The 24,518-nt window shown below is 44.4% G+C and overlaps 1 protein-coding gene across 4 annotated transcripts in view; it reads left to right on the top strand.

Annotated features, from left to right (window-relative positions):
- Window positions 1-24,518, top strand: part of dgkb (diacylglycerol kinase, beta) — a 49,365-nt gene that overhangs the window by 5,264 nt on the left and 19,583 nt on the right. The window contains exons 2-19 of one of the 4 annotated variants that reach the window (XM_056602759.1): window positions 465-541; window positions 655-675; window positions 923-1,070; window positions 2,559-2,717; window positions 5,355-5,404; window positions 6,404-6,478; window positions 7,022-7,141; window positions 8,561-8,678; window positions 9,409-9,497; window positions 10,150-10,266; window positions 10,600-10,698; window positions 11,454-11,555; window positions 12,920-12,993; window positions 14,438-14,512; window positions 16,532-16,617; window positions 17,354-17,443; window positions 18,293-18,453; window positions 23,689-23,753. In XM_056602759.1, the coding sequence (XP_056458734.1) occupies window positions 465-541; window positions 655-675; window positions 923-1,070; window positions 2,559-2,717; window positions 5,355-5,404; window positions 6,404-6,478; window positions 7,022-7,141; window positions 8,561-8,678; window positions 9,409-9,497; window positions 10,150-10,266; window positions 10,600-10,698; window positions 11,454-11,555; window positions 12,920-12,993; window positions 14,438-14,512; window positions 16,532-16,617; window positions 17,354-17,443; window positions 18,293-18,453; window positions 23,689-23,753 (1,726 nt within the window). Of the gene's footprint in view, window positions 1-464; window positions 542-654; window positions 676-922; window positions 1,071-2,525; window positions 2,718-5,354; window positions 5,405-6,403; window positions 6,479-7,021; window positions 7,142-8,560; window positions 8,679-9,408; window positions 9,498-10,149; window positions 10,267-10,599; window positions 10,699-11,453; window positions 11,556-12,919; window positions 12,994-14,437; window positions 14,513-16,531; window positions 16,618-17,353; window positions 17,444-18,292; window positions 18,454-23,688; window positions 23,754-24,518 lie in introns of all 4 variants that reach the window. The other 3 variants (XM_056602758.1, XM_056602761.1, XM_056602760.1) reach the window with 3 other exon arrangements.

The raw sequence follows: 24,518 nt of genomic DNA, 5'->3' as shown, positions 1-24,518 counted from the left end.
TCACAAACATTAACCACAATTCCTGCAATTGTTGCAAATCACAATGTTAGAAAGGTTTAAGTTTGCTTATGTAATTGTCCTACAGGAAAAAGGATATTAACTCTTTTAGACCCTAACCCTAACTCACCTATAGATGAACACCATTTCCATATTAAACATGAACACTATTAGTCAACATGAACACCATTCGTCAATCATTGCAAGACAATTTATTAACTGTTATTAAACTATTAATTGGGAATTTGTTCATTATCGAAAAAGCTTGAATTCTTTAATATGGTTGGTTTAGATGGTAATATCAAAGAATACACAAAAATATAACATTTTGTCCAATTTTACGTGACATTTTGTTGGATGCAATTATCTTCTATTAGTTTCACCTGTGCCACTGAGATGAATCGCTGTTGACTCACTGAGATTTATATTACTGAAATTATAACACCCTCTGGTAATGTGATCCGCAGACTCCACCAAGAAGCTCAAAGATGTCCTCCAGGAGTTCCACGGGGATGGGGTGTTGGCCAAGTACAACCCAGAGGAGGTGTGTACACCTGTCATCAACACGGTTCTCCAGCATCTTTCATTTATTACAAGCAAATCCAAATGTTCAACCTATCACTGGTGTCTTTCTCTGTTTTCTGCTGCCTGACACAGAAACAGGAAATCCTTAGCCAGGTAACTGTTGTTCCTACCTTCACTACCAGTAGGGTTGCGCTGCGTGTCTATAGTTCAGGTATTATTTTTTTTTAACGGCAAAGTAAAATGTTAACCGTCCTGACACTCATGTATTATTTATTAAATAATTAAATTCGAGAAGCAATAAAATGGAAAGGTTACTTAAAAGAAGGCTTCCCATTATAAGGGCAGGATTGTTTGGTGAGTAAAATAAAACTTGCTGTTTTCTGTCTGGTGTATTTTCCAGGAGATTGACTTTGAGGGGTTTAAGGTGTTCATGCAGACCTTCCTGGAGAGCGAGCTGCCTGAAGAGTTCTGTCAGCATCTCTTCTTGTCCTTTAGCAACAAGGGTCCCAGACCCAGTCCCTCATCCTGTGACAAGCCCAAGGTGTCTGGTGAGTGTATTCACAGCCCTGCACCCTAACAAGGCTCCCAGTTGTTTCTTGTTGAGGTCATGGATTCATGAATATAGATAAGACACGCTTGTCTCCACTGCTGCTCCACTTTTCTGTTTGGAAAGCGTTTCCAGACAATTTTCCACAACTGTTATATCTACAGTAGCTTCTGGCAGCCCAACTGGTAGCCTAGTGGGTTACTAGATGTCTTCTTTTTCAAAGGGGGCTAAGAGGTTTTCTCTCAGCTGTTGTTTTAATCGAGTCATCAACTAAAAACCCACCCTTCGTTCTTCGTTGCTATTCTAATGATTTCAGAGGAGACTGAAAGGGGACAATGAAGGCAATTTTTGCCTTCATCGTATAATAATGTTGCTTTACCAGTTGAATATACACATCATTCCAAGTACTTGCATTATGATTTTTTTTTTCAACCCCGAAGATAACTAATGCCACAATATATATGCAAAAAAAAAAAATGGACACCAGTTTGTGGGTTAATTTTAGGGTCAGTGCATGAAGCCACAAAGTGATTAACTTGTTTGGCTGTGATAAGTCACTTAGTTGACCGAGATTTACAACAGGCAATTTCAAAATCTTTCTTTCATTGAATTAATCAAAATGCCTGTTTTTAATGCCAAACTACCCTTCCAAATAATATGTACATTGATTGTTTCTTCAGAGGTGCTATAGTACAAGGCCACATGACTCTAGCCGTTGTTTGACCCAGTTAATGTCCAGAGTGGCCCAGAATGCTCTGGAGTTGTGAGCGAGTGTTGATTTGTTCATCATTGATCTGATGTCAATCAGCAGGAGCTAGTGTGTAGGCTCCTGCCAATGTTTTGGTTTATGACTCACCAGGAGAACAAGCACTGTCCACTGTATGGCATAGATAGAGCAGGACAGTGTAGGTTCCTGTCTGAGGGACATTTTCTTTGAAACCCTAACCCTAACCCTAACCTTACCCTAACCTTACCCTAACCCTAACCCTAACCTAACCCTGACTGCTCCTGACGAGCTGGCTGTCTCCTTGGGTGGTTGACTCCGCCGTCGGTGTGTGAATGTGTGAATGAATGGTTGTTAGTCGCTTTGGATAGAAGCGTCAGCAAAATTCCCCTAAACTTAAAATGTTTGGTGCTGGCATCGGGGGGGATATCCCGGGATACCCTATAGATGCATTACAGTGAATAATGAGTTCATTTTGAGCAGGCCTATAGTGTTAGGTCCTTCTACAATCGTATGCTGATCGTACAAATCCAAACCACCCAAGGAAAAAATAAAAATAAAATGGCATTAGAGCTGAGACCAACTGCAACTATAACCCTCTCTATACACACATAGCCCCCAACAGCCCCCCACAGCCAGCGGACCCCCTCCTATCCAGGGTCTGGGAGAGCAGAGCAGAGCAGGCCTGCAGGGCCATGAATATTAGATGCGGCGGTGCTGGTGGTGATGGAGCCGCTGACCTTTCCTCCGGGGTTCTCTCTGCAGGGCTGAAGCTGATAAAAGGCACGTCGACCCCCCTGAAGACCCCCCCCCCGGCGGCGGTGGTGGTGGCGGCGTCCCCGCCCCTGAACTCGGTGCAGCTGAAGGACATCGTGTGCTACCTGTCCCTGATGGAGGGTGGGCGGCCTGAGGACAAACTGGAGTGTGAGTGGTATACGAACCCCGCCTCCTCCTCCTCCTCCTACTCCACCTCCTCCTCCTCGTCTGCCCTCTACTCCACCCGCTCCTTCTCCTCCTCCCCCCCGGCCTCCTTTTCTGCTTCCTCCCTCTCCGCCTTCACCACCACCTCCTCCTTCACCTCCTCCTTCACCTCCTCCTCCTCCTCCCCCTCTTCAATCTCTTCCCGCTTCTCTGCCTCCTCCACCACCTCCTCCTCTTCCACTTGCCCCTCATTCTCCTCCTCCACTACCTCTTCCTCCTCCTCCTCTGCCCCCTCATTCTCCTCCTCCACCTCCTTATCGGCGTCCTCCTCCTCCACCTCCTCCTCTGCTTGTGTCGTTCTGTTGTGTTAAACACCCTCTACAGTCACTGCTTTTCATTCTCCTATCATACATGTAGTTGCAGAACACACGGCCACTTTGTTGAATTAAAACATCTAGAGAAAAACATATAGTCCATAGAAAAGGTATTCTTTAATAAATATGTGTGTGTGTGTGTGTGTGTGTGTGTGTGTGTGTGTGTGTGTGTGTGTGTGTGTGTGTGTGTGTGTGTGTGTGTGTGTGTGTGTGTGTGTGTGTGTGTGTGTGTGTGTGTGTGTGTGTGTGTGTGTGTGTGTGTTTTTGCGTGCTTGCATGTAGTCAATTGTAGATATCAATTAGAGTGTTTCTCTTTTGCCAGTTATTTATTAAAGCATCATATTATTATTCTCCTTTTTGATGGGAGCCCCCTAGCCTCCCTTTTATTATTTAATAGTACAACTGTGTGTTTTTTTCTCTCTGCGAGTCTTCCTCTCCCTCTCTCCCTCTCTATTTATCTTTTTATTATTTCTCTCCTCTGACAGCAGCCGACCATTTGCTCTCCTAGCAACCGTTTAGCGCCTCGTGTTCTCAGCTTAGCGAGGTCCTCATTAGCATATCGACAGCACACATCTCCGTATTCCATTCATCACATCATGAATTCAGCAGGCAGGCCGCACGCAACTTAATGCTACATTAAGATTAAAGTTACATTACTGCCATTGCATTACGGAGCCACATTATGGAGGGAGATGCGCATTCATTAAGGATAGGGAAATGTGTAAATAATTCAGAAGGCGTGATGTGCATAGCTGCACATCATGACGTTGGCTGTAGTTTTTTTTAACTACCAGCACTGCAGATGTGTCTATAAAGCCATGTGCCCCCAGCCGCCGCCACCGCCACCTTCCTCCCCCTCTATGTAGTCACCCTCCTTCTCCTCGGGTCTACATCAAGCAAATGCAGCCCTCTGCTGGTTGTTGGAGGAATCACACCATTTTCAGACTGGCATAATGTTTGTGTTGTTGATGGGTTTAGCTTCTGGCCACAATTTGGCCTACATTCAGGAGAGAGTCGTTTTTACATTAAAAAAAAAAGACCACCAAATATATATTTAGCACGCAACTTATAGCTAGGCTAAACCAACCAACTGCCGAAACCCTGTTTAGTCCAAGACAAATTGTACCATCCTCCTGTAGCCATTTAGTTCACCACAAACACCTCGGAAATCTGCAGCTTACCACCGCTTTTCGTACTGTTCCGTTTCAACACCTAGCTCAGCCTGTGGGTGTGGGAGTGGGACGAAGCACCACACTCCACACACTCCTCACACTCTATACACACACACATAGGCACACACACACGCACACAGCAAGAGGAAGCTGTCAATTTGCTCCTCGTTAGTGGATTGATCTAATAGATCTTTGACGTCAGCACTCGATGACATCAGCGGCTGTGAGCCCCCTCATCGACACCTACACACTCACACTCAGGCATGCACGCACGCAGGCTTGCTTCCACGCAGATACACACATACATGCACGCAGACACACACGTACACAAGTGCACACACACACATTCACAAATATACACACACAGAACCACATTCACACACACACACACACACACACACACACACACACTCAACCACACGTATATAGACATACACACAAACTCAAAACAGCCATGCACATGCCTCACAGACACACAATACACCCACACACAGACACAATAAAACATCAAATAAACTAAAAGACACACAAAATAAACACACACACATAAACACCACTAAAGCCCCAATAAAGTAGTTTTACCAGCCAATCACGACCACAGTACCGGGGGTCTAAAGGAGCCCGCACCATAGCACTAGCATAGTAATGGAGTAGTTTAGAAATGGATATTGTTGTTTATGACTGTTTCAATATTTCACTATGACGCCATAGCCAGTTGATAGGGAAGTTATGCATTGCCATGGAGATGTGCGTGCAAGGAATAAAGCACTGTTTTTTATTACTCTGGCGATGAGCGTGAGCATGTTTTATACCTCTGCGATCGATTGCAAGTGGGAGAAATTGATAAGGGCTTTCTTTGTCAGACGCTCATTTAAAACACAACCCAACAGCAGCTTCTCGGGTGCAGTGTGTCTGCCTGTTGGGGGTGTAAAGCATGCATGGTTTTAACGGGTGTGAAAAGCAAAGGGCTCTCTTGTCTCCATCACAGCACCCAGCTGATTCTGACTGTGTGCTCTTTGCTCTGGTTGTCTTATCTCCATCTCAACACCCAGATGATTCTGACGATATGCTCTCTGCTCTGTTTGTCCCCCAAGTCATGTTCCGTCTCTACGACACCGACGGGAACGGCTCTCTGGACAGCTCGGTAAACAAACCTTTGTGTTTCGCTTCTGTCAAATTTGTTTATTTAAAGTGCAGAGTTGTTTATTCAGTGTTTTTTTTGTGTATGTGTACAGCCCTTTTGTTATCTTCAAAGAGACATCTTCTATTGAGGTTGCGCTCCATGCAGTGCACTTGCTGACTACAGTAGTCTACTCTGTCTCTGGAGACGACATGTTAATTGTTCTGCCATTTGTTTCCTCCTTAAAGAAACAATGTAATTAAACCATCAATGTCACAGAGCTGTGTTTATTATTGCCCTTTGTGGATCGAATGGGTCGATGAGACACATTTACTCAAATAAAAGATAAACCTTGCGTGTCTTTGTATATTGGATTGGGTTATACCGTCGGAAATATATTTCTTGAAAGTGCATATCATTCATTGTCAGATTCGAGATTCCTTTATGTTAAAAGACACAATTTTATTTTCAAAGCTTCTTTTTATCCTTGTTGAATAATTTTGTTTCCAAACGATCTGTCCTTCTGGGTTGCAGTAGGGTTCTGAAAAAAGGTTAATTTGTTAGTCCAATTCTAATGTAACAGCATGTAGAACGTAATGCACAGTGTCCTCAGGTGTGGGCTAGTTAAAGTGTCCTTATAGAACCATGATTAGGGATGTTTCTTTATGTTATGCAATGTCTTGGTCGTGTCATACATTTATTTGCAATGTCCCATTAGCTCGATATTGAAATTTGTGATCCAGAGGTTGTTACTTGCATTACAATGCATTGTAATTACAGATAACAATAACAACCATAGCAAAAACAACAATTCAACCAATTTATACAGCAGAATTATAAATAGATACACAAATTACCATAAGCCTAACCCTACCATTTACCAGAAAATAAAAAAAAGCTAAGAAGTCACTTAGCTAAATGTGTTTCAAAACAAGTCCTGAAGCAGCAGTAGCGGTGCAGGAGATGTGGTAAGAGTAGAACTGGAACCTGCAGTGGTATAACAGTACTTGGGTCTGTGTGCAGGAGTTGGAGCATATCATCTCCCAGATGATGCACGTGGCTGAGACCCTGGAGTGGGATGTGACCGAACTCAAACCGGTGAGAGTCAATAATCCACTGTACAGATCAGGGGGGATTCCCTCCCGCCCACACTATTCATAGGTCACACATCACAGCGTCCAGCGGTTATCTCCGTCCCATGCACTATGGCCCACACACAGAGTCCCGCCACTTTTTTTGATTTCCAATTCTTTATGAACTGGAACATGATGGTCCCATTAGACTGTACTTTGAACACTATCCAAGGACAGTGATGTATTCTGAGAATTTGATGTCATTCCTGCTAAAATGTCAATGACGTTGTTTGCAATTTTATATCGGAGATAAAGCTGTTTTGTTATGTTGAGCATTACTGTATTTTATGATTATTGTTTAAAATTGTTGATGATGAAACAGTTCTTGTAACGTGTATAGAAGTACTGACATTTTTGTACATTGAAGAGGAACTCAAAGCTCAATTAACCAATCAATAATCAAATGAACAAAAACAAAACAATGAAAACCATAGAGTACATGTTTCATTACCAGGGGCACTCTGGGATATGTAGTTTGAATGACACAGCTCCCCATGTGTGTCTCCAGATCCTCCAGGAGATGATGCAGGAGATCGACTACGACCACGACGGGGCCGTATCCCTCGAGGAGTGGATCCAGGGGGGCATGACCACCATCCCCCTGCTGGTCCTGCTGGGCCTCGAGACGGTGAGTCAGCACAAACCTGGGAGCACAGATCATGAGTCAGCAGACCCAGATCATGAATCGTAAGAAACCAGGGGACCAAGATCACCAGTCATCAGAATCCAGGACGCTGATCACAAGTCAGCAGAAATCACAGACCCAGTTCATGAAACCGTGATTCCTCCTGGAATACAATCAACACATACAAATGTAGGCACATGAAAGGAAGTTTGAGAATTGACCTAGCAACTTTGTGATTGCGGAAAAAATACATACCATCTTGTATGGTTCATAGCTCATTGTGCTCATTGGTCATTAGAAAAACAGAGGCTTTGCCAAGCTGCTAAGGAAGGAATTCACACATCGACCATTAGTTTGGAGTTGGTCTGCTGTCGATTTCAGTAGATGAATAACAAGTATTGCCCAACAGCTATTACCCCTCTATTATTAACCACCTGGAGAACAGCACAGAACAGCCACTTGTCTCAGACACTCTCGTAGCGTGACATGGTCATGTCGGTGAACTGGGAGGCCAGTCTATCGTCACACATAGTTCAAGAGGCTCGATGAGATCCGAAATGAATGAAGAGGTATTTACATGACATGCTCAGATTAAATTTGCCCTTCTCAAGCTGTACTTGACGGGTTTGGAAATGAGGTTCCTTGGTTTAGTGACCCTCTGCTTAAACTTACCAGGTCAGCATGGATACATGTTCACTGAACAGTTCGTCATAATGGAGAAATCCCTAATACACGTAGAAGGCAGGGAACACGTTTGGCCGCTTGATGGCGCTGTGTGCTCAGTTCCTGTATGTGGCGTTCGGACCAACAGGTGTATTGTCATTTGTTATTTTTGCTATTATGCATAGGCAGATTGGATTAAATTAATTCATTGATACCTTTACTGTATTGGGTGGAGAGCCATCTGACTCCCCAGTTAGGGTTCAGTTATTATATTTATGACGTCAACAAACAAAAATGTGAGCATGTAAATCAATCATCACCGTATTTATTTTATTCAATTCTGGCCCATGATTGGGGAATTATATATTATAAATGTTATTTCTATAGGGCAGCTTGTTCACCATCGCAAACAAATACATGTATGAACTCAACAAAGAGAAAATGTTATGATTCACTCATTATTTAATTCAGAAGACTCAATTAATCAATTAATCCAGTAACTAATTGGTTTCTAATATGTGAATTAACGGCGGTTTTAACCGGTTAATCAGTCATGGTATTAAACTCATTCTCTCCTGCTCTCTCTCTCTCTCTCTCTCTCTCTCTCTCTCTCTCTCTCTCTCTCTCTCTCTCTCTCTCTCTCTCTCTCTCTCTCTCTCTCTCCCTCTCTCTCTCTCTCTCTCTCTCTCTCTCTCTCTCTCTCTCTCTCTCTCTCTCTTTCTTTCTCTCTCTCTTTCTCTCTCTCTCTCTCTCCTCCAGAATGTGAAGGATGATGGGCAGCATGTGTGGAGGCTGAAGCACTTCAATAAGCCGGCCTACTGCAACCTGTGTCTCAACATGCTCATCGGCCTGGGCAAGCAGGGCCTCTGCTGCTCCTGTGAGTCGTGGTACCTCAGAGCGCCGTGCCGCCTAAACTGTGGATATTTAGTGTCCCTGTCAGGACACATTTGCTACTTTACTACTGTAAAGGCAAGGGGTAGAACGTTGGCAGAGGCACATTGCATGCAGGACATACTGGCACACAATACACTTTAATGCATCTTCCGTCGTTATGGACGGACGAGCTATGTTGAAGTCTTGTGGAGTTGGAGAGATTGAATTACATGATCACCATATCCCAGAGGCAGATTATTTTGTTGATTTCATTCGCAAAACAATATATTGACTTGAACCGTTTTAATTCCGTCTGGTTTTGAGCACCTTTAATACACTGTATTTATCTTTGTTTTAAGTGTTAAAACTAGGTTGGTCACCCATGGACACATTCAAACGACCTCACAGAGACAAATATATATATATATTTATTTATACATTTATTACATTTCAGTAACTTTTCTTAGATTGCATTACGCAAACCTCGTTCAATACACAACATACCAATGACAGAACAAATCTGGCCATATATAGTGCTTTACAGCCAGGGATCACATGTTAAAATTGTGATTGTGAAAAAGAATACATTTAAATGGACTCTGATTCTTAATTGTGCTTTAGTTTTTCTTGTTGCTGTTGTGTTGTTGTCCTTTTCCACAAACACTTACTGTAAACGCGTTACTGTTACAGTCATAATAAAGATGTCCTTTTTCCCTCTCTTTTCATCATTCTAGTCTGTAAGTATACGGTCCACGAGCGCTGCGTGGCTCGGGCGCCGGCGTCCTGCATCAAGACCTACGTCAAGACCAAGAAGAACACGGAGGTGTGTCCGATTAGAGAGCTGGCGGGCAGGCACGCTCGGATCAGAGCGAGGGACCCTCTGCCTCTAATAGAATTAACACGACTCAATCTGCCACTAAGCATTGATAATTACAGCGCTAAGCTCCACAACACTGCGGCTGCTTACCAGAACCTGCTTTGTTTGCTTTTGGATGCTTTTTGTCCTTTTTCTCTTTTTCAAGCTGGTGTTTCTGTTAATGGCGTTTTTATTTTGTTATTTGTAGCCTATTAATGGCTCCTCTTTTCTGTATCGATCGTTTGTCATCTTTTATAATTTTGCTTTGTTCTTTCTTCCTCATTATTATTGTCTTTCATTTGTCAGTTCCATTTTTCTTTGTTTGCCTTTCTTCACTTATTTTCTCTGCTTGCTTTTTCTTGCCCATTGTTTCTCCCTTCGTCCTTTTTCCCTTCTAGCTTTCTTTGGATTTGTTCTGTTTGTCTGTTTATTTTTATTATTAATGGATGAAAGACAACAGTTTTCCTTATTTCCTTTGTTGTTTCTTTCCCAAACATGTTTCCACTAACACGGATTGTCCTCCTTCCTGCTCTTACCCATGTCTTTGTCTTACGGCAAACAACTGCTGTAACCTCTTCTTCCTCTCCATCTCCCCCCCCCCCATGTCTCCTCTCCGCAGGTGATGCACCATTTCTGGGTGGAGGGGAACTGCCCCACCAAGTGTGACAAGTGTCACAAGACCATTAAGTGCTACCAGGGTCTGACTGGGCTTCACTGCGTCTGGTGCCAGATCACGGTGCGTGGACACCCAGGGAGATGACACACAGACTTTCTGCCTCATTATTTTCCTACTGTTTCTTGTTTAGAGTTTATGCTTTTGCACCTTTTTGTTGCCTTCTCCACGTACCCCGTCGCCAATTTACACCCGGCAGAACACACACTTGTTTACCGTCGACGGCTGACACGAACGCCACCACAAACGTCACAGTTTAATGTACAAAGAAAAAAAGAGGGGGGAAAAAAACAGAAAAGCATGCCTGGAAATGTACGGTGTGATTGAAACGATTGAGATTGTTGTTTGGTAGCGAGGAGCGGGCTGTTAATACGTTGTCTTCACCTCCTCCTCCAGCTCCATAACAAGTGTGCCTCACATGTGAAGCCGGAGTGCGACTGCGGGCCCCTCAAAGATCACATCCTACCGCCTAACACCATTTGTCCCGTGGTGCTGGTGAGTCCTCGTTATAGGGGTTAAAGGTTACCGGGCTGCAACGTCCACCTGTCTCGCATAATGACTCCTAATGAGATGGACTGTTTTTTCTTAGAGGGAAGTCATTGAAGGGATGTTTGAAAAGATAATTGAAAAGAAAAGGGGCATTGTACCGTAGACGGTCACAAATGCAACCGATCCTCGGTCTCAGATGATTGTGTTCTAAACACAGTCTCCTCACCCTCCACAAGCTTGCAATCACATTATGGTCCATCAATGCATCGGCTTAGTTTTATTGCAGAATCTGTGTTTTTGAAGATTGTGTAATTGCCTCCACAGAAATGTTATGAATTAATTTGTAATTGGTAATGAAATGCATAATGACCGAATCTGTTAACCCTAACCCTGTATAGTTGGCCAGGGCACTCCTAAACATATTACTTTTATCTCAATTATTCTTTCTCTGGTTAAATAAAGGTTAATAACATAAAATGAAAGTATATATTTTTATATCATTCTGGTACATTTACATTTTTTTTACCAACACAACTCATTCAAAAGCTTATAATGAAATAACTATCAAACCAATAACTGTATTTCACCTATGAACAGGGCAATTAATCTATTCAATTGGATCTCAAACATACTGAAATGTATTTCCGTAGTGCTGAAAGTATTAAAGCAGTCGACAATATGCAATCAAACCCAACATTGTTGATCAACATCTCTTGATGAAAAATTCAGCCTTAAACATTGACCTTTGACCCCCGCTGCAGGAGAGGCAGTCGACAGTGCGGAAGGACTCCAGATGCAGCCAGACAAGCCGAGGGAAGATGCAGAGAGCCAACTCTGTCACCGTGGATGGCCAGGGCCTGCAGGTGAAGCGCCAAAGCATCCTCATTATTAACACACACGCCTGAAACGCTTCTCGGTGTGCTGTTGAAGATAGACAACTCAGATGCTTAGGTCCCTTGAACCCAGGGTCAGCGTTTTGTCTCAAGAGGATAATATGCAGGGGGAATTAAAGAAGTGATTTTGAAAAAAACACTTTGCTCGTTCCTTAGTTCACACGTTGGTCATCGTAGTCCAGAGGAGAGCACACAGAATACGTTTTACAAAACAGGCCTTCAGAGACATAAAATCTGAAGAATACTATGAGTGTCATAATCATATGACAAATTTCTATCAGATAAAATGAATGAAACAATGTCATGGAGAACACTCAAACCCCAGTCTCCCATTCCATGTATATTCAGCACCTGCCCACGGCCCTAACCTCGCCACGCGTTCACGTCCATCAGGCGAGCGTATCGCGACGACAGAGCCCTCTCTGGTGTCCTCTGTGGCCCACTTCATTGGTCCGGCCCTGGTGTGTCTGGCAGAGAAGAGAGAACAGCACACACATGGATCATACCCCGACCCTCACATCCATCTCTGCCTCAGGCCAGCAAAGCAGCGTAATAATCAGGATTATTATTTATAATTACAGGAAGTAATGGATCACTGGCGAGGCAGACAGGGGGCTCATTAATCCAGCTGGGGTTAGGGGGACCAGGGGGAGGGGGGGAGGGGGGGGGACGTACAGTAAGCACTTCGTCTGTGTCAGGAAGAGCGCGCCGAGTCCTTACAACTCGTAATGGCAGGAAGGAGTCGTATTCAAACGGGACCTCGGGATTAGAGGATTGTTTACGTTTTTTTGAGTGTTTGTGTGTATGTGTGTGCGTGTGTGTGTGTGCGTGTGTGTGTGTGTGTGTGTGTGTGTGTGTGTGTGTGTGTGTGTGTGTGTGTGTGTGTGTGTGTGTGTGTGTGTGTGTGTGTGTGTGTGTGTGTGTGTGTGTGTGTGTGTGTGTGTGTGTGTGTGTGTCGTAAGCTCCGCCTCCAGCAGTGTTGCGTCAGCCCGGCTGACGGTTAGTTAGCGACAGGAAAGCGGCGTCCCTGGTGGACCGACCGGACGCCGCCGCCCGAGATGAAGCTCTGGTTAGGGGGGCGGCGGCATTAAAAACTTTTGGGAGCCGCGTCTGAGTTATGAGTCATGTTGTTGACTTATTGATTCACTCTGAGAGCGATGGGTTCGCTGCGTCCTTTTTTTTTGTTACGCGAGAAAATCAATGACGACCACAATAAATGCTAAAATATTTGGCGGTAGTCTTTATAGTATTTGCCGACCTAGGGTAGGGAATAAGTGCATAAAGGGATTCTGAACCGTCTATTTACCCTGATAAATCTTTCTTTCTGTTTGTAGATAACAACATTAGAGGGCACTCATCCTCTGCTGGTGTTTGTCAATCCTAAAAGTGGGGGCAAGCAAGGCGAGAGGTAAGTCCCGGCTACCGTCCACCTCCACCAGCAGGACTCATACAGAACCCTCTGATGAGCCTGGCCTGGCCTAGAAGGGAGAGGGAGGGAGAGGGAAAGAGAGAGAGAGAGAGAGAGAGAGAGAGAGAGAGAGAGAGAGAGAGAGAGAGAGAGAGAGAGAGAGAGAGAGAGAGAGAGAGAGAGAGAGAGAGAGAGAGAGAGAGAGGGAGAGAGGGAGAGGAGTGTGAGAGATACAGAGAGGTATATCCAGAGAGAGGGAGATGCAGGGAGAGATACGGAGAGAGAGATACGTAGGGAGAGTGATACAAAGAGAGAGATCGATACAGAGAGAGATACAGAGAGAGATAGATACATAGGGAGAGAGATATAGAGAGAGAGAGATACAGAGAGAGGATGATACAGAGAGAGAGATAGAGAGAGGGGGAGATACAGAACGAGAGAGATACAGAGAGAGATAGATACATAGGGAGAGAGATATAGAGAGAGAGAGATACAGAGAGAGGATGATACTGAGAGAGAGATAGAGAGAGAGGGAGATACAGAGAGAGAGATAGAGAGAGAGGGAGATACAGAGAGATAGATACATAGGGAGAGAGATACAGAGAGAAGAAGATACAAAGAGAGGTGGGGGGGTTAACTCTGGACCAAATGGTTCAGTGTCTGAACCCCCAATCTCCACAGTCTAAACTATAGGCCTCCCTGAGCAATATGCCCCTAAACCCCTACCTGCTCCTTTATTACTATTAAGGAGCTATACTTAATGAATGAATGAATGTTAGCCGTAAGTCGCTTTGGATGAAAGCCTGTTCTAAATGACTTGTCCAGGAGTTAGAAATAGAGTAGCATTTCTCCAGCACACCAACTACCCCAGGAGTGTCTGTGTGCTGGAGCGCCCCCTCCGCCCCCTAAGCACTCTGCTCCGTCACGCTCCTGGCCTGCAGTGGTCGTGGTAGTAAGACGCAGCGCCTCCACCACCACCACCCGACCTCCTTTATTTGACCCAGGGCTAATTGGGTTATTACTGAAACATATTCGTCCACGCCCTATTATGGCGAGACTCATCTGTTTAAATTATGAGATCAAAGTATGACTTGTGCTAGTTGATGTAATGAAATTGAAATTAAAATAAATTAGTCTTTCTAATGGCCACCTCCTCAAGGCCCTTTTGGCTGAGGCCCACCCCGCTGCCCGGTCCGGCTCACTGTCAGCCTATGATTGGATATTTGTCTGTGTCTGTGCTAATATGACAAAACGTCCCACTAATACGCCCGCGTGGCTCGGGGCCCTAAGCTGCCCGCCATTTGAATCTGGACGGAGCTTTGTGAAGATATGTTTTTTTCTTCCGTATTCCTTGGCTTTGGATGAATCGGTTAACGTTTCGTTTTCGTTTAGTCTTTTTTTTGTCTTGATTCTGGATTCTCGCCCTTTTTTTTGTTCTCTCCAGGATTTATCGGAAGTTCCAGTACCTTCTGAACCCGAGACAGGTGTACAACCTGGCCAAGACCGGACCCATGCCGGGGTAAGTCATTCAGATACGCTTTAGGGGCCACATTGTGGCGATGAATTAACAAAAAGATGTGCACACAGACACTGACAGACACACACACACACACACACACACACACACACACACACACACACACACACACACACACACACACACACACACACACACACACACACACACACACACACACACAATGAAACACACTCTCCCATTGCAGGAGAAGATATGCTTATAATCATTCATATATACCCATCCACATGCACACAACACACTCAATAAAAAAGACCCTACATCAAATCTTGAGATAAACGATTTTACAGATATGACGATGCGCACGTACACATACTGACATACACACACACAAAGACAATCCTCACGCACAATGGGCGTAACCCCCAACATATCCCGGTAGGACCACACTGGGCGTGATTAACAGACAGACAATGCGGGGCATTCTCGACCATGGTTATCGTCCCATCGCCTTATGTTTGCCTCACCCATCATGTGGCATACGCTGAAGTGTGTTTACTGACACCCCTACACGCCGGCGGCTCTCACACTGCACACACATAATTGCCACGATCACTTGCAAGGGAGGAGGCCTTTGTGATTGGACCAACAGTCGGGTGGGCACAGACAATTAGGAACCTTAAACTTTAGCCAGCCGCTCCCCAGGTGCCGTGCATGAGCGAGCGTGTGCACGGATGCGACCCGACCCGCATTGCGATTGTGACCATGCATACGGACGCTAACATCTGTTTTGCATAGGCAGCAGGTATCGCCCGGCACTGTTGTTGTCCACACCTGTGATTAAAGGACGGGGCAAGGACTGTTGACATGCATAAGAATTCTGCTGCTTCTTTACTCGCTGTCCATCAGCCTTCACGGAACCGCCGTGCTCGCGCCTTGTTTGGCTCTATTTAGGTTTTGGGAAAACAAAAATATGCGTGTGGGCAAAAAATATGAATATACAATGGCATATGCACGGCCAACTGGGCATGAAGGGGCATATCCAAATTCCATTTTTAATACCGTCTCTCTGGCATAGCATCACGAGGACTCTGCCAACACCGCTCCCGGTCGAGCGGCTGACCTTGTCCGCCATTTTGTCTTCTGCTTCCTATTGATTTTCATGCGTGTGGCGACAAGATCACTCGTATTGAACCCTGCGTTATTCTCTGCGACGAGACGAGGCGAGTCACCGCACTCGCTCCCCCTGAAAGCCCTGGAACATTCCGGATGACCTTGTGCATCCCTCGTCATAACCTTGTTAATGTTTCCTCAAGTGCACGTATTAGCGGGGCGACCGGTCATAGGTGACGAACACTGCAGGCGGAGGCAGCCGCGCACCCTGCTGTCAATTAGCTGCGAGGCTAACGCGATTACGGCAAATCAAGTGTTTGCTTCTTCTCGGTATTTAAATGTGCTCCAAGTTGCCTTTCATGTCGACGGCCGTCTGTTTTGAGTCTAATATGGTTTTCAGTCCCAGTTGGAGAGTAATTGAGCGGATCATTTATCCACCATGCGAAGGCTGCAGGCCGACTCATTCAGTTAGTGCGTTGTTATTGTGAAGGAACGGAAGACGTTGGTCTGAACATTGCCTGTAATGACCCAATTAGCCCGCTAACAGGCAGCCTATCCGACTGAATGAGGAACTGTCCGTGCAACATGCAGCTTGTTGGTAGGGAGGCGCTAATAAATTAGGCTTGGATGTGGTTTTTAAAACAGATTATATTTATTTTAAAATAAATTTGAAATAAGCGGTGCCTGTTTAGGAGTTTCCATACTCATTGAAAAAATATATTTTTGCGTAGTGTGTGTGTGTGTGTGTGTGTGTGTGTGTGTGTGTGTGTGTGTGTGTGTGTGTGTGTGTGTGTGTGTGTGTGTGTGTGTGTGTGTGTGTGTGTGTGTGTGTGTGTGTGTGTGTGTGTGCTTGTTTGTGCGTGAGTCTGCTCTGGGATTGTGTGTGTCTGTGTGTGTACTTCTATGTGTGTGTGCATTGCTAACATCCCATTGTCTCTGTGTTGACAGGTTGAACTTCTTCAGAGACGTTCCTGACTTCCGCGTGTTGGCGTGCGGCGGAGACGGAACGGTTGGCTGGATCCTGGACTTCATCGGTAACCACGCACAGTACAGAACATCTAACACCAGACTCCCCCCCCCTCACCAACACCACCAAAACCCAACCGCCATTCAAGTTTCCATTTCAAAACAGAACTGGAATTTTATTTTGGCTTTTTAATAAGAAAATACAGATTCCCAAACAAACTATTCAGTGATTTGTCTTTTTTTGGTTTAATTATTCATCCCCTCATCTGCTGAAAACAGATGACGGGGTGAGGGGGTTTGGGCTGTATTTGTTATCATTTGTTTTTGCAAAACAGCACGTTTTCTGACTGAAATAGTAAAATTGCCAAATTCAGAGCTGGTCAATTTGGGTGATTATCTGAGGTGGGTGAAAGAAAATAAAACATATTAGTAATCATTTGAAGAAAAAAGAATCACCTCTCTGGATTCTATTTGTCTCCCAGACCTGCTCAGACCTGAACAGACCTGTTCCCTGCTACTCAAAAAAAATTGCTGCAATCTTTTATCAATCAAAGCAAAAGGAGGTAATATGCCTTGGGCAGAATGGGTGTCTTTAAAGATGCCCAACATTCTGGACATTTCCTTTGGACCTCTGCTTTAAAACAAGCCGCTGATCCTGGAGAACAGGGTTGTGTCTCTGTAGGGACAGAGGGATCGAGACCTGTCCGTCGGGTTGGATTTGAAACTGGTCTCTCAATGCTTTACGGGGAGTCTGTGATATTTATATTTGACACCATCTCTCTCTTTTCGCCCCGTCCATGACAGATAAGGCCAACCTAAACAGGAACCCCCCCGTGTGTGTACTTCCTCTTGGCACAGGAAATGACCTGGCCCGCTGCCTGCGCTGGGGGGGAGGTAGGTAGACTCCTCACAGGACCTGCTATTTTCATTTCAACTTGTTGTGTTTATTTGATTGTAATAATGTGTATTATCTAATATTGACACCGTTGGACACAATATGTAGAGATCTTCCTAATCTTATTTCGAACCAACACCCTATCAAATTATTTTTACTAAAAGGTCAACTGTATAAGATTGAGGTAGCCTGAGGTTGCAGATTGAAACCAACCTAATCACATCCTCCCATTCCAACGCACTACTCGTGGCTTTTGATAATATGACGTTGTGCAGTTGTATTGCTACAGTTTCACTTTCTACACCAAATTTCTCAGAAAGAGTGAGACCCAGTTTTAATTATTGAACAACGAAACCACCACAAAACGACCCTGTTTTCCAAAACATACATGTATAATGCACATTATCCCATTTATCATAATTCCTGTATTTCACAGTCAGTGCAGTGGTTGTTGTATGCGTCCGAGAGAGGACACTTGTAATGCCATGATGTGTGTGTCAAGATGATAACTCCTGGCAGCAGTTAGCTGCAGATAGTGTTTACCCTTAAAAATCCCATCATGGTTCTTTCAGATTTTTTAAATAATAAATATTAGTAATCCCCTTTTTATTTAGATATGTATTATATATATACAGTATGTCTGAGTGTGCACATTTATTTATTATTCTGTATTTTTATTTTTAAAGAAAAGTGGTTGTCTCACTGACTAAACACAACTACACTGCAAACAAAACTCCCTTTGTCTTACGTTGGGCCTTTGCCCCATAAACCCATTCTGCGGGACTCGACGACTCACACAGACACCGGGTGTCTCTCTCCCCATCCCGCTCTCTCTCTGGCGGCTGAAGGCTACGAGGGCGAGAGCCTGCTGAAGATCCTGCGGGACATCGAGACCAGCGCCGAGGTGACGCTAGACCGCTGGCGGATCGACGTGACGCCGTCGGACCGCGAGGAACCCGGAGACCCGGCGCCCTACAGCATCATCAACAACTACTTCTCCATCGGCGTGGTGAGTGAGGCCTGCCGGCGTCAACGTGACGATGAGCAAGATAAGAGAACCAGGGAAAATGGTACATCCTGGACGGGGATGTCATAATAATATCAAGTCTCTCTGTTTTGACTGAATGTTATCAGATATTTATTTTATTTTTATATGTAAATGTTTAGGTTATATATTATCCCCCAAAAAATTGGAACGGTTCTTAAATAAATACGAAAAAGATAGTTTCATGAATAAATTGTAGTTCAATTGAATAGATAAAAAACGACAAAAGTGCGCTGAGGGCCAACACCCCTCTTTCAAAACACAACACTCCTTATTGTATTACCTTGTAGGACCTTCTAGTGCCATGTTGATGGAGATGTACTTGAGCACTAACCAGGCTGGATTGATCCAGGGCAGCCTGTTGGTGTGTATGTGTAGCGGCTGTCAGCTTGTGGCCACTGCCACGGACTTAGGCAGAGTGCACAGAACACAACCTCCACCAACGGCGCCCGCGCCCTAGTCCCACATAATGACACTGATTACGCATGGATCATGCCGGTCATTACTGATAAATGTCAAGGGAAATATGGTAATTGACATTTGCAGGTGTTGGAAGGTGGGGGGATCTCTCATTTGGTGGCATTCGTACGTCTCAGCGACATAAGTGCTGCATGGTCCTACAAATGTTAGTCAAATAACTGTCGCTGAATGTAATGACGTTATTAGAGGATAATGGGTGGCGGGTCTTCGGTTTTGATGGGAAGAAAATGGATTATATTCCTATTCTCCAATGCACCTGTGCTGTGTGAGTAAAATATTATTTTTAAAGAATCTGTCAAATGCAAATGTACAAAACTGGGCATCAAGGAAAAGTTCTACTTAACTTTAAATTATTTTATATTTTTGCATTTGTTTTTTATTACACATTGTGTTTCATATTACATTTTTGTGCGAAAGAGCATTTAAAAATCTTTTGCTGTGATTTGGAGCAGCAGAAAGGCTTTTGTCTGGCAGGAAAAGGGACGATACGTGCACATGGGGTCACCTGCCTCACTTTCTTTTTTATCATTCGTTAACTTTCTCTATTTCGCTGGCTCTGTCTTTCTCACTGTGTTTCCTTCTGTTTACACTTTCTGGCTCTTTTTTCTTTATTTCATTATTTCTTCCCTTTCTATTTTTTTTACTATATAACTATCTATCTTTCTATACATCTAAATAACAAACAAAAGAAAGAAGGACAACAACAAGTTATCCAGAATCAAAGAACCTTTTGAGTGGTAAATAAAAAGTACTCCGTCCGGGGTTACTTTGTGAAGTCATTATAACTTCCTCACCTCCATGCTAACAACGGGATTAGTGCCCGTCGACCACGACAATGGCAAATGAAGTCGTTTGTGGGGGATTAGGAAGATTCGGGGTTCTCCATGGGATTGGAGTGTGATATGCAATGTTTTGTGACACGTTCACGAAAATAACAATATAATAAAGATTGTGTGAAAAGTCGAGCTAATAATGTTTCAGAGATTATGCAGATGACGTGAGATTGTTTCTGTAATGACATTGTAGTAAATCAGGCGGCAGCGGCGCCGGCAAAGTGCTTGCTAGCTTTGATTGGTTAAGCACTGTTGTGATGATCAACTCTTTTATAGTTTTCCATTTTTTTTTTTCAATGCCTGTACCCTCACCTTTAAGAATCATCCGTTGGAAATTAGGATGATGCACAAATGCTGCCCAATGATCTTTCTGATACACAAACAGAAAACAAATGTGACATCGCTACCTGCCAAAAGAAACCCTTACAAGAAATTGCCATTACTATTCCAAATCCCACAGGGTTTTTCTCTCCCTCCCTCGACGGTTTTTAAGCTAACCTCCCGACACTCTTCGTCACGCTACAGCGAGACGACTCGACTCGGTGATCGGACTGGGAGAATTAATGAAGCGCTCCCTCTGGGAGGATGTGGAAGTGACGTGACGTGTAATGATCTCAATCAGGGGCCGAGACGAGAGGCAGGGGCTAATCAGAGAGAGAGAGAGATCAGCTAGCATAATGTAACCCGTCGCTCTAATGACCTGCCGTCGTACTCCCTTGTCAAAGACATTACTCTCCCCCTCCCCCCCACACCCCATCCCCCCCATGAAAGACACATCCAACCACCACCAACCCCGCCCCACCCATAATTGGAGCCAAACTTTGAGCTATGGGAGGACATTACACACGTCCCGTATTAATTTCAGCACCAGATTTTTACAATGGTAATTATTTTGAGGGGAGCTAGTGAAGGGGGTGGGGTAGTGTCAATCCTGTGTCCTGAAGGCTTATACGATTTGTACGTGTCCTGAGTATGATGATGGATGAACTTACTGCAACTACTATGTGAAGCACAATGGACCACAGAGTTCTGTGGGAAATGCCATTATACCAGATATGCCACTGTTTCTACTGAATCTGAGATCCCCGTTGGAGGACTCGCCATGCTCTAGACTGGGACCATCACAGGAAAAAACAGCTAGACTGGGTGCCTTGACACTAAAATAGACATAATTTCATTGTTCTCTGTTGGAAACATGCACATCCGCTTCTCAAGTAAAAAAGATAGAGGCACCCCCTGTTCCCCTTTAGTAATTCTTCTCTTTGCCTTCTCTTTCTTTCGCTCTGGGTATCAGATCCAGTACATTACATTCTGCCTTTGATGGTACACTTGATACCATAAGTTTAAATGTGTTTTTGTAATGGTCTTGTTGGTTAACATCATCGGCAGAAAACTAGAAACACATGTTAACAAGGAGCCAGTACTTAACTGTTAACTTCCTTAAGGCACACAAACAACATCGACCTGCGCTCCACGAGTGACGTTGCATTTTATCTCTTCCCTGTGGTTCGGGGGCTGTTGTTTGGAGCGGTGGCAGCCGCTCTGTTTCTCTTGTAGCAGACCTTAGAAGAAAAGAAACACCAATAGAAACACTGGGGCTGAAACCAAAGGGGACACAGCCTCCTCTGGCCTCGGCGCGCTTGTTTTCAGCTATGGTCTTGTTTGTAAGAAAAATCAAGTTTACACACTTCCAACCCAACACTTCCATCATCTCACCTCTCGGCGCCGCCCGACGTCTGCGGGGATCTCGTGAGATTCTTTTGGTCTTCAACTCACAGCCATCTTAAAAAGACATCAAGAGAGGCACAATTGATTTTTTGGTCTTTTCACGCTTTTTTGGCGTTGGTAAATTTGGACTGCAGAGCGCCAGCAGGGGGTTATCCCTGTGGTGGCTGTTGCTGAATCGCTACACGAGAAGGACGGGCTTGTAAACAGATTGCTTTGGTGCTGCCCAAAAAGTTAACTGCGTCAAGTTTACTCACAATAGCCTACAAACTTTTGTTCCGTTTTGGATCAGGGCCATGTTAGGTTTTTAATCACTTGCTTCTATCACTACAAAGGCCTTATTACTTTCTTTGATATAGTTATTTTGACAGTGTTGAATTATATGTATAATATATAGTTTTTTTGTTTTATCTTAATTGACTCACAGTGTCAAGATTTGTCATAGGTAGACCAACCAACTATTCATTGCTGTCCTTTTAATACATTATTTTGAACATGTGGACATTTCCTGCCATTTTCATGTCATTTTCTTTCAATGCATTACATCACACATGATCATTTGGCATGGGTGTTTTATATGATAAGAATAAATAAAAAAATTAACAGGCAGGGGTAGGGCGTCTTGCTGAAAGATGCATACAGGAAGGGATCGGGTATTGAGCACAGTGCACAGGGGCTTGTAGTGGACCACACTATCCTAGCCTCAATTTGTATTCCCCCGTCACAAAACCCTGACGAGTCCCTATTCAAAAAACACTTTACACCACACATCACAACTCTAAAAATAACGCATCAACACATCATGGGTGAGCTTGTTTTTGGGAGCGGTTCTGCTTGCATCTTCTGGGTCCCGGTTAAACGTACGGTTAGCGTGTAGCGCGGCGATGGGGTAGCAGCACTCACCCGGCCGTCGCCACAGGACGGCCCGCTTACCACTGCGGGTCACTGCACAAGAGAAGGTGAGAGGGTGTGAGCAGGGACAGGAAAGGCTAAAAGAGTCACAGAAATAAATACCTTAATGACTGAGGGGCTGGCAAGAGGCAGGGAGGAAGAGAAAGGGGTAGAGATATTGAGGGGGAGAGAGAAAGTGATAGAGAGAGAGAAAGGGAGAGAGAGAGAGAGAAATCAACTTGGTTGCCAGGAGTGAAGGCAGCATCCTGTAGGTTGGTTGGAAGTTGTGATTACTCGCGATGTGTGTTTAATTAATTAGCCGGTGTGGAGACGCCGTGCTGTTCGTCAGCCTTACTGTCAATACCCTGCACACCCTTGGCTCAAACCTTCTAACTTCCACTTGGCTGGGAGCACACACACACACACACACACACACACACCCACACACACACACACACAAGCACACACACGCATGCACTCGCGCACGCATACACACACATGCACAAACTCACACACACATGCACTCGCACACGCACACACACACATACACGCACCTATACACACGAACACACATGCGCACTCATACTCACACACACACACAAACACACACATGCAAACTCACACGCACACCCACACACACACACACACACACACACACATGCGCACGCAAACAAACACATGCACATGCACACACACATTCATGGAACATATGCACAGCAAAGGTGCGATCAGAATATATGGTAAATTGTGAGTTAATTTGCAAGTTGACGCTCATGTTTGCATCCAAATGTATTCTTTTTTTTCTCAGCATGTTGCAATTTGCCCACATTAGACCATTGTATTTTGCCGTTCTTCTTGTATCTGGTTGTGATTCATCTCAATAATAGAAAATATCACATATCACGTATCAAATAATAAGGAATAGTAAACTACTATTAGAAAATCCAACTTCAGCATTACAGTAAACTAGTCCATTTACAGGACTGGAGAAAAAGGCAAACTGACAAATTGTATGTTCCACTCCTGTACTCTGAATCAAGACACCCTGTTAAAACCAAAAGATGCTACAACACAGGGCTCATTGCAATTTCTCTTGTTTGAAAACAAAAACATGGTTCACCGTTTGGCAAGGGACCACCATTGCATCAAACACGGCCCCCGACCACGCCGTCAGTTCACCGGGTGTGGCTCTCTCTGGCCGCTGAAAATAATCTGAAATGCATTTCAAGGCCTCAGTAAAGGGTCCTGTGGTTCTGTGTGTCTCTTCCAGGACGCCTCCATTGCCCACCGCTTCCACATCATGAGGGAGAAACACCCTGAGAGGTTCAACAGCAGGTGAGCGGAGGACAGAAATCGTTGGGAACAGCCCATTAACTAACTACTGAAGCTGGGTTGAACAAGTAAGGACTGGTCGAGCTGATGTCATGCCTAATTGGTTATCTGTGTCTCTAGTTTTAATCATGTTGATGAAGTACCATGAAAAACATGACAATAATTCCAATTCAAATAAATCAACTTAATAACATTTTAATTTTCAAGCCAACTCTAACCATCCAACATTTTTCATTTATTTGAATAACATGGATGTAGAGCCCGATTGATTACATGTGTTTCTGTAGAGGTGTTATTTTAGCACCAAGGTCTTTAACCAACCACTATAACCAACCAACAACTGAGATTCTCCAGCTCAATCCCCCTGTTACTGATCCCAACTGAAACACGCCGTTAACCCACAGAGAGAGTGGGCCGGACGTGATAACGGCCCCCAGAACACCCCGCTTCTCCGCTGCACGTCGGGGCCCCCCCCCCGAGGGGACTAATTGACAGGGTTCATATTTAGCATCTGTGATTACCTTGAGGAGATGTGATCACCTTCTGAAAGGTGAACAAATGCAGCAGCCATGCTCCCATCAATATTTAACATCCCCCCATACGTCTCCACTAGCGCCACGCAGTAATTGCGGGTGTAATTGAATTTGCTTGGCTTGTTTGACGTCGTCTTCGATGGATCAGTCCAGAGTGATGACACACACACACTGTGGACTAATAATCCCATTTGTTCTCATCATCGTATTTTAATTACGTTGTAGCCCGGGCTTG

This window comes from Gadus chalcogrammus, chromosome 11, assembly GCF_026213295.1.
Source record: "Gadus chalcogrammus isolate NIFS_2021 chromosome 11, NIFS_Gcha_1.0, whole genome shotgun sequence".
Classification (NCBI taxonomy): Eukaryota; Metazoa; Chordata; class Actinopteri; order Gadiformes; family Gadidae; genus Gadus; species Gadus chalcogrammus.
The sequence above is the reverse complement of the archived record's forward strand: the minus strand, read 5'-3'. Positions and strand labels throughout refer to the sequence as shown.